General features: G+C 32.4%; 1 protein-coding gene across 1 annotated transcript; it reads left to right on the top strand.

Annotated features, from left to right (window-relative positions):
- Positions 1-4103: 4103 nt before the first annotated feature.
- LOC144571942 (auxin-responsive protein IAA17-like) lies at positions 4104-7483 on the top strand. The gene is made up of 5 exons (XM_078321333.1): positions 4104-4651; positions 5621-5853; positions 6654-6777; positions 6959-7020; positions 7239-7483. The coding sequence occupies exons 1-5, from the start codon at positions 4347-4349 to the stop codon at positions 7271-7273; spliced, it is 759 nt and encodes a 252-aa protein (XP_078177459.1). The 5' UTR covers positions 4104-4346; the 3' UTR covers positions 7274-7483.
- The last annotated feature ends 2015 nt before the right edge of the window (positions 7484-9498 follow it).

Raw genomic sequence — 9498 nt, forward strand, 5'->3', positions numbered from 1 at the left:
GTAATAAACCCTACAGTACTTCAAAGTTTGTGTTTGGAACTTCACCGTCAGATCAGAATCCGAGCCAATCTGGCCGGAGATAAAATTCACGAGGATTCTTTAATATGCGTGCAGATGCTGATCGGACGGTCTAAATAAAAACTCAGTTTTTGTGTTACTTCAGGGATTGAGAGGTCAGTTTTGGAACCGTACATCTCTGTTGTGGTCAGAATATTATTCAACTGGCATGCTTTTAATGTGATCTTTACCGATCTTTTTTTTATCAAACAGAATACAAATACATACAAGTTGATCTTAGACTTTAAAATACGAAAAAAATTGGTATGTAAATTATTAAACAGTTTGATATAATATAACCAATTTAATCTATAAGTTTGACAAGGACTACTAAATGATTAATTGGTGCGTCATAAAGAATAATAGTTTTTCAACTAGTGGAATGGAATTAATTATTTTTGTCAAATTTTTATAATATGCATTATTTTCTATATAATTTACAGTAGGATGTTCTAAGTACTGTAAAATTGATTTTTATTTATGATTTTAATTTTTTTTTTATAATTGACTCTTGTTGTGTGTTTTACTCCTATGATTTTTTTTTTATAATAAATGATGAGTAAAATAAAAAAGAAGACAATTTACATTAAAAAAAAGGTTTGCACACGATAAAATTTAAATATTTTTATCAAATATCTAAATTATGTTAGGTGAAGAACAACATAATTACTACGTAAGAATTTTTACATAACAATACAAAAAAGATGTGTTATTTTAAAAAAATTACATAATATCTTTGCTACAACCAATACGTTTTTAAATGATAAAAAGAAGCAAGAATAAATGAACCTTATAATCAAGATATATAAAATTAGATAAGTTTATCATACAATTATTATTGAGCTGTTGAGCATGACATGTCATGGCTAAGAAGTTCTGAAACCCAACTGACCCTTGTAAATTCGACTTTCATAGAACTGAAATTTTTATTGATACCCTTTAAAAAAAATTAAACGAAAACACTCTAAATTTGAGGGATTTTTACATTTACTCGGACCGCTAAGCTAATCTATGGCCTATTTATGGACGGCCGCAAATTGACTTAGAGGTCCCTCAAAATTTAAATATATTCAACGACAGGTGCTTTTGGATGACCTCTGAGCCAATCTGCGGCCCCTCATAAATGGATCGTAGATTGTCTTAGTGGTTCGGATAAATGTGAAAAAATTTCAAATCTAGAGTGTTTTGGATTTTTTTTTTTTTTTTGTGTGCTAAAAATAAAAATTTCAGCTCTTAGAATCTACCAATCAATTGACAATTTTAATGAAAATTTTGATTTTTTTTTTTTTATTCTTGCCTGTGTCGCGAAAATAAATTTCAGGACTTTCTAGTTCTCGTAATTTATTTAATATTTTTTTAGAAATTTACTTAAATATTCTGTATTTATTAAATAAGAATAAATTTCCCTAAATTCGATTCAGCAAGAAAATATTATACTATTTTTCAAACAAAAAATATATTCCACGGAGGTTGAGAAAACGGCGAACAGCATTCAATTAAAAAAAAACAAAGACATCATCTATAAATGTACAAACCAAACCCCACCAAGTCCTGTTCTTTGATATTACTGCCCGTCTGCTCGATTTGTATCTTTTCAAACAGTATCAGCAAAATAATAATATGATTAATATTTTCACTGATTTGCAAGAAGAGATATAATAATGTAAACACAATACGTATCCTCTGCATTAACTCAAAAAATAATATATTTGAGTTAATGAATTTCAACCGTTTGATTCTAAACGGAGCCAATTCGGCTCCTGCTTCCGTTAATATTAGTGCGGATCTAGTTTGCACGAATCTTAAAATATATCGGATGGTTAGGATTCATTAAGTCAAAAGATTCCCTTTTGAGTTAATGTAAATGATACGAATTCGATGTAAACACAATATCAAATTCAGATGTGAAATTATCAGTGTTCTAAATAGTTACCTACAGTTGCGCTGTAGTTTTTTCAGACTATACAAATTAAGCTATAAGTTAAAAGTACGCTAATTCAGTTACGACCGCTATAGTTGTAATGACTAATCGCTATTACTACTACGCGCTATTCCAACCACTATGTTACATAGACTTTTTTTTATGATTTACATGGGCTTCTGTGTTTCTGTTTCTATTTCTGATGCTACATGATCTGCGATGGTAAGTATGCTAAATCGAATTATGTACTTTTGTTCCTATTTATGATTTAGTCTCTCATTCTATATCAAAAAATATTCAAATATTAACTATTTATTATGTTTGCATAGGCATTTTTGTACATTGGACTATAAATCATTGGATTTAAAGTCCAAATAACCGATCTAAACCGTTCATCTTGTTCTCCATATTAATATGTGTTTGGAGACCAAATTTACATTTTTTGAAAAAAATTTACTATTTTTTTAGATTTATTGAAAATCATTGTTTTTCAGACAAATATGGACTATAAAAAACAACGATTTTCAATAAATCTAAAAAAATAATAAAAAATTTCCAAAAAATACTAACTTCATTCCACTTGTAAAATTCATTGTTATTTGTCTATTATAATCCGTAATACCATGAAATATAAACTATTAAATAATATTATCATCTTGATCTATATTTTTCTTCTTATTTGTATGATTGAAAAAACTATAGATTTATATTAGTTGTTATTTAGTAGAAATATAAAATATAAATTTTAAAAAGGAAAAAAAAAGTTATATATAATAGCTTCCGCTATAGCTACACTATTCGGAATAACTTTTTTTTTAATCTTTCCGCTATACTGCTATAATTGCTATTCAGAATCTTGAAAATTATCGTTATTAAATAACATTGAAACAGAAGATATGTGCAATTCAGAAGGTGTTCAAAAGCTACCAAGTTGGTAGTCACCTCAACCCGAAATTTTTATTTGTACCACAATCAGAAAAAATTAAAAAAATTAAAACACTCTAGATTTTGGAGATTTTCATATTTACCTGGGTTGCACAGTCAATCTGCTGTTCATTTATAGAGGGCCGCAGATTGGCTTAGATGTTCCCCAAAACCACAAAAAATGATGCTGGATATATTTAAATTTTGGAGACCTGTAAACCAATCTGCGGCCACCATAAATGGGCCACAGATTGGCTGTGTGGTCCGGATAAATATAGAAATCCCCAAAATATAGAGTGTTTTGGTTTAATTTTTTTTTTTTTTTTTCTGATTATGGTATTTTAAAAAAAAAGTGGCACCTCAACGGCTCAACTCAGGCAGAAATTAGAATGACAACAACACTTTAGCCGTGGCAATCCACAATCCACATACGTTAATTAATAATTATTGAAATTGATCCACATTTTCTGAACTCAATACCATATTTTGTCTCATTGTATGATATTTTACTCTATCTACTTTTTCTCTTCTTTTCAATTCAGTGTAAATTCTCTGTTTTGTGTTGTACTGGATGCATCCAGTTAGAGCATTTTTTTCCTATTCCTTATCTCAGAATAAAACACAGAAGTAACAGCTCCAAAGAAATAATTGAAGGATTATACTTTCAAGTATCTAATCACGTGTGCTACAACATCAATGCATGCTATCTGACTAGACGCATAATTTTGTAATTTCTTTTAAATTCGGTCATGCGACAGCTTATTTATTTTGGAAAATGAATAGGATGATAATGTATCAAATTTACTAGTGCGTATTCTCTAAGATATCTCAACTTTCGCGTGACCTACGTGTCCTGTTTCTATTCGGGGATAGAAGGGGGGCCAGTATTATTTTAGCTTCGAGATTCGTGCAGAACGTATTTGAACGGTTCAGAGTTTCCAAAAAGTCACGCAAAATATGAGATATCTCAGAGGATGGGAATTCCAAATTTACGGGGACGAGAGAGAAAAATCGACACAGTTCAACGGAATTCGTATCCCCTCAGGTTACCTGACTGAGTAGAATTGAATCGGACGGTCCGAAAATGGATTGCACGCCTCTCAAAGCACAAATAATCCTGCCCCTCTGTCATCCCGAATCCTGACCGGATAAGAGTAAATCTAAACCGTCCATTTCAGTTGTGTTGAGTGACTTGAGTCAGGTACCTGGGAGGATACGGATCCAGTTCAACGCCTTCCCTTCTTCTCCCTAATCAAACAACACCAAAACCAAAATCAACCGAACCCAAAGGCCAAAGCCAAAACCTCTCTCTCTCTCTCTCTCTCACCTTTAGTCCTTTCACTCTCAGCTCTCCATTATCACCTCCTCTCTCTTTCTCTCTCTTCCTGACAAATTCCAGTCGAAGCACCTGTTAATGCAAGTTCCATACAACCATCTCTAGCTCATGTCACCACCGCTGCTGGAGCACGACTACATGGGAGGAAGTGGGGCCCTTTCAACAGAAGCCTCCTCGCCAGATCTGAGGGAAACGGAGCTCCGCTTAGGCCTACCCGGATCCGTGTCGCCCGAGAGGAAGCAACTTACTCTGGAGCTGTTGCCTCCTTCGGCGAAGGGAAAGAGAGGCTTCTCTGAACTAAAGAAGGATGGTGGAGCTTCTGGGGATAAATTGGGGCCTCAAAGGAAAGACGAGAACTGTACCAAAGGCAAGCTGGAAGAGAAGAAACCTGCTGGAGCTGCTCCAGCTGCTAAGTAATTTTTCTCAAGTTTTTTTTTGTATCATTATTATTTTATTTTTGCTGGAGACATTCTGTGAAGTTATATGATGGTTGGTTGGCGTTTATTGGAAAAATTGTTGAGTTTTAAGTAAAAATAAAAATAAAAATAAAAATAAAAATTTCTTCTAATTATTTTAAATATCTGTTTATATGATCTACTATTTTCTTTCTATTTTTAAGCTAAAGAATTGTTTATTGTTAAAAATTACCTGACTAATATTTTCGATTAACCTCACAGTTAATATTCTCACTAATTTTTAGTTTTCTGTGGTTCAAAATAAGTTTACTTTTAGGAGCTAATTTTAATAAACAAGAAAAACCTCAGCTGAAGTTAGCATGCCATTCTCAAGTAAATAGTTTAAAATTTTCCTGTTATTATTTCAATTAGTTACTTCTCCAGCATTAATGATGTTCAACAGTTCAATCTGATGGAGGATACTATTTGAGTATTTTCCCTTTTAGGTTATGATTCGAGTAGCAAAAATGTATTCTGTATTTGTTAATTTTCTTTTATATTAGATAAAAGGTTCATTTTCTTACATACTAATATACTATGCATCTATATAGCTTTTGTAATAGTTGGTGAGGTGGTCCTTCTTAGGGGAATAAATTGATTCTTCTCTTTCTTGGACGAGCAATCCATGTGATAAAATGAGAGTTCGAGTTTGTTGGCTAAATCAATTTTGGAGCTAAGCAACTTATTTCATAGTTGTTGAAAGCAATTACTTCATTTGATTTCTTTTAATTAATCATACTACCCGTTGTCCCAATAAGTGGTTGTTCTTATTTGTTTTCACGACTATTTATTGATGTATCACAGTTGTACCAGACAAATAGTAGGGACACCTGCCATGCAACCTGAGATAATTCATAAACCTTCATTCTGGTTTTATTTTAATAACCCTTAATGCAAGCTAATGAATTGTAATGCGCATAATTGCAGGTCACAGGTTGTTGGATGGCCTCCGATTCGTAGCTACAGAAAGAACACCATGGCAATAAATCCATCAAAGAACAAAGAGGATGGTGCCGAGGCGAAACAAGGAGGCAGGTGCCTTTATGTAAAGGTGAGCATGGATGGTGCTCCATATCTCCGAAAGGTGGATCTCCAAACCTACAAGAATTACAGGGATCTCTCAACTGCACTGGAGAAGATGTTCAGTGGTTTCACTTCAGGTGAGATGTATCTAATTTTTTCTTTTACTATTTTATTTATTTGGAAAAGAGAAGTTTTGTATCATTTCCAAGTTTCAATTGATAGATTCTCTCTTAAGTTTGTGACAATATTTGTTTCATTAATTCCTTTTCTCTACTGTCATAATTATTACTATTATTGCTCAATATAAATAAAGCGTTGCTGATCATTTACTTGGCTTAACTCTTATTCCAACTCATTTTTTTATTTTGTATCTGGTGGTAAGATGGTGTTTTATACCTTGAATAATATCAATGTTTCTTGAGATGATCTGTGAACATTAATTTAGATGTAATGCATTAAAAAAGAAGCGGGATTTAATACCACCTTACTATTCTGTATTTAAATCGTACCAACTCTTTTATTTGGGTTTGAGGCAGCAAGTTCATTTGTTGAATGTGTTCTATATTACCTCAATTATGTACCTGGCAATAATTAAGGGAATTCAAATTTGTTTCTATGGGTGTTGAGAGCTTGAAAAATTAAAATATTTTGGTCTTTAGATTTGTTGAGCTCTTTTTTCATGTCATACAAACTGATGCAATTTTTTCTTGTGCACCTAGTGCATGATATGTATAACACCTTCGATCACTTTTTATCACTTGAAAGGTCAGAAATCATTAATCATACTTATTTTCATTGACATTAAGTTGGCAAAACCTTTGGTAAAGGATCACCTCAAAAAAAAAAAAAAATAAGGCAAATAGAAGGACATTCTTGGCAATGTATTTCAGTACCTATTATTCTGAGGAGTTGTTTTCTCTTTCGCGGTTTATTTCAGGCAAGTGCGACTCCAATGAATCTGCACATGTGGGGCCCACTGACCTTCTAAACGGATCTGAATTTGTGTTGACCTATGAAGATAAGGATGGAGACTGGATGCTTGTTGGTGATGTCCCGTGGGAGTACGTATTATAGTTCCTTTTAAGTTATAACTAAAAATCAAGCTGTTTGAAAAATTAAGCTGTTCAGTTTTGATTATGTACATAACCACATATAAAACAAAAGAAACCTAGGAAAATAAAATGAAAGGATGAATGAGAAAAAGAAGTCATTTTGACCTCGGATGATACAATTGCCATGCAGGATGTTCGCTGGTTCTTGTAGAAGGCTTAGGATCATGAAGGGTTCTGATGCTATTGGACTTGGTAAGATCAAATAGTTTTTATTTAATTGATTATAAATTTATAATTAATCAAATCCCAGTTTTAGGAAGCCTGTTGACTAGTTGTGCACTCCCTACTAAGGTTTTATTGGTGTATAATTTCTTTGCACTTGGTCTAAGATTGGTTGACCTGAACCTTATCTTTTGATGAACATAAACATGCATTTGAAATTCAAACTAAACATTTGTTTTTTTTTCTAGCTCCAAGAGCTGAGAAGGGCAAGAGCCGAAATTAGTGGCATTCTGAAAAAAGATGAAATTGGTCAGAGGAATTCCACCTCTGCATTAACTGTCTAGTATTGTTATCATTGTAGTGTGTCATGTTTTTCCTCCTGTATGCTATTAGGTGTGCAATGAACTTTTGGCTTGCTTACCAGTTTATGTAAATTGCCTGTCATGACTAGTCTCTGTTTGGAAGTTGATCATGTTAAAGTGTTGCTGTTTCAGCTTGCTGTGTGTGTGTGTGTTTTTTTTTTTTTCATTCTTTGTCATTTATTTGGTAATTGACCAAAATGTTGACCTCTATTAACACCTAATTGTTGTTGCTTCATGTCTGTTTCAATTATTTTTGTTGCTTTTTAGGTGCTTAGATTCCATGCTTTCTCTAACAAACAGTTGTTGGCTAAACTTCTGTATGATTTTGCACATAATAATGAGATCTCAACGAAAGATCTTAATCATTGCTCTCAGACTCTGTCCGTGTAAAGAAGTATAATTGTTTTTCCAAAATCCTAGACAAAATTATTGTTTGTATGCAGTGTTTCTAATTGTCTCATCTCATGACTCTCTTCTGAAAAGCGTAATCAAGTAAGAATGCTACAGTCATATTAGCATTCTGTGGTTGTACTATGCTATTTACAGTGGTCTCTGACATGTGGGGTTGGAGGGAACTTAAGTTTGGGAAAATCATGAAAAGCTTCTCTTCCCTTACATCATTCAGGTTGGATAAAAAGTCGCGCAGCACCGTATGTGTAATTATCAAATAGGCGCAATTTCATGCGTATCCTTCCAAACTTGTAAATTATAATGTACACCTATACATAACTCTAATGGAGTCTTGACTAGTATAACATCAGTGTTATTTCAGTCTATATAACACCAACTTCAAAACCTATCGAATCGACTTCAAACGATGAACCTAAATCGTTCAAACCGATCTACTTCATTAGTTGTGTATTTCATACAAAATTTATAATCTTTCGAATTTCTTTAGTATCAAGTCAAGCAGTCAAATGTGTGAGTTTTTAAGTTAATTTTAATACATTCATTTTTTAACACTTTTTACCGCTTGATTTGATACTAAAATAACTCGAAAATATAAAATATTTGCATGTAAACGTATCACTCATAAAATAAATCAATTTGAACGGTTTGAATTAGTCGTTTGAAATTTATTCAATCAATTTTAAAATTAGTGTCATATGACGCTGATGTCATACTAACTGGACTCTACATAATGGTGTATATATCACGTGTATTTGCAAAACATAGGGATGTAACTTTTTATATAAGAACGGGAAAATAAGCAGCAAAGTCATTTGCTCCACCATTTACTGCATAAGACAACCCCAAATTATTTGCTATTTTTATGCTTTTTTATTGACAAAATGAGGGAGAAAGAGAGCAGTGATAGAGACTCCTTTGTGGTTTAAAAAGTACAACTATATTTTGTTTTTTGAACACAAGACAACTCAAAAAATTATTAATATTTTTCTAAGTACTAAAATAAGCAAATTAAAAGCTATGAATACATGTTGTCGTAATAAAAGGTGAACGCATATATTCACAATTTAACCTGAACACAATTCATTCTAAATACACATTTTCAAGCTATACTCAAGGGCAGATCCAGAATTTTTGTCAGACGGAGCAAAAAAAATATTGAATCGAATTTAAACACATTAACTAATTGGGTACTCGATAAAAAAAACGATGCTTTGACTTTTATTTCTAATGCTCTGACTTGTAATTTCTGATACTTTAACTTATAATTCTAATTACCAATCATAATTCATGAAATTTATTTTGATTTTAATACTAAATTTAACCTGAATTACAAATCAAATATTTAGAGGGAGGGGGGCGCAAAAAAATTTTCAGGGAGGAGTAAAGTCGATCAGTACCGATAGATCACCACTAAAATTCAAAATTCAGGGGAAGGCGGCTGCCCCCCTGTTACATGTTGGGTCCGCCCTTGGCCATATGTTCAATCTTCTTAATTATGTACTTAAGAAAATATATAATTACAACGTTTTTCTATTTGTCTAGACGTTGAGTTCAGTATGAATTGGAAACGTGTACATTCATAAAATAAGTATAAAGTTGTTGAATCTTTCAAACTAAAATATCACCGTTAAAGATTTAAATATTTGATAGGCATAAACAAAATCCATAGAATTGGTGAAAAGGTTGAGTGAAAGCTTGAAAGAAAGGTGTCACATTTTGCAGGGGTATACATGTT

This window comes from Carex rostrata, chromosome 19 (genome assembly GCF_964058835.1).
Source record: "Carex rostrata chromosome 19, lpCarRost1.2, whole genome shotgun sequence".
NCBI classification, from domain to species: domain Eukaryota; kingdom Viridiplantae; phylum Streptophyta; class Magnoliopsida; order Poales; family Cyperaceae; genus Carex; species Carex rostrata.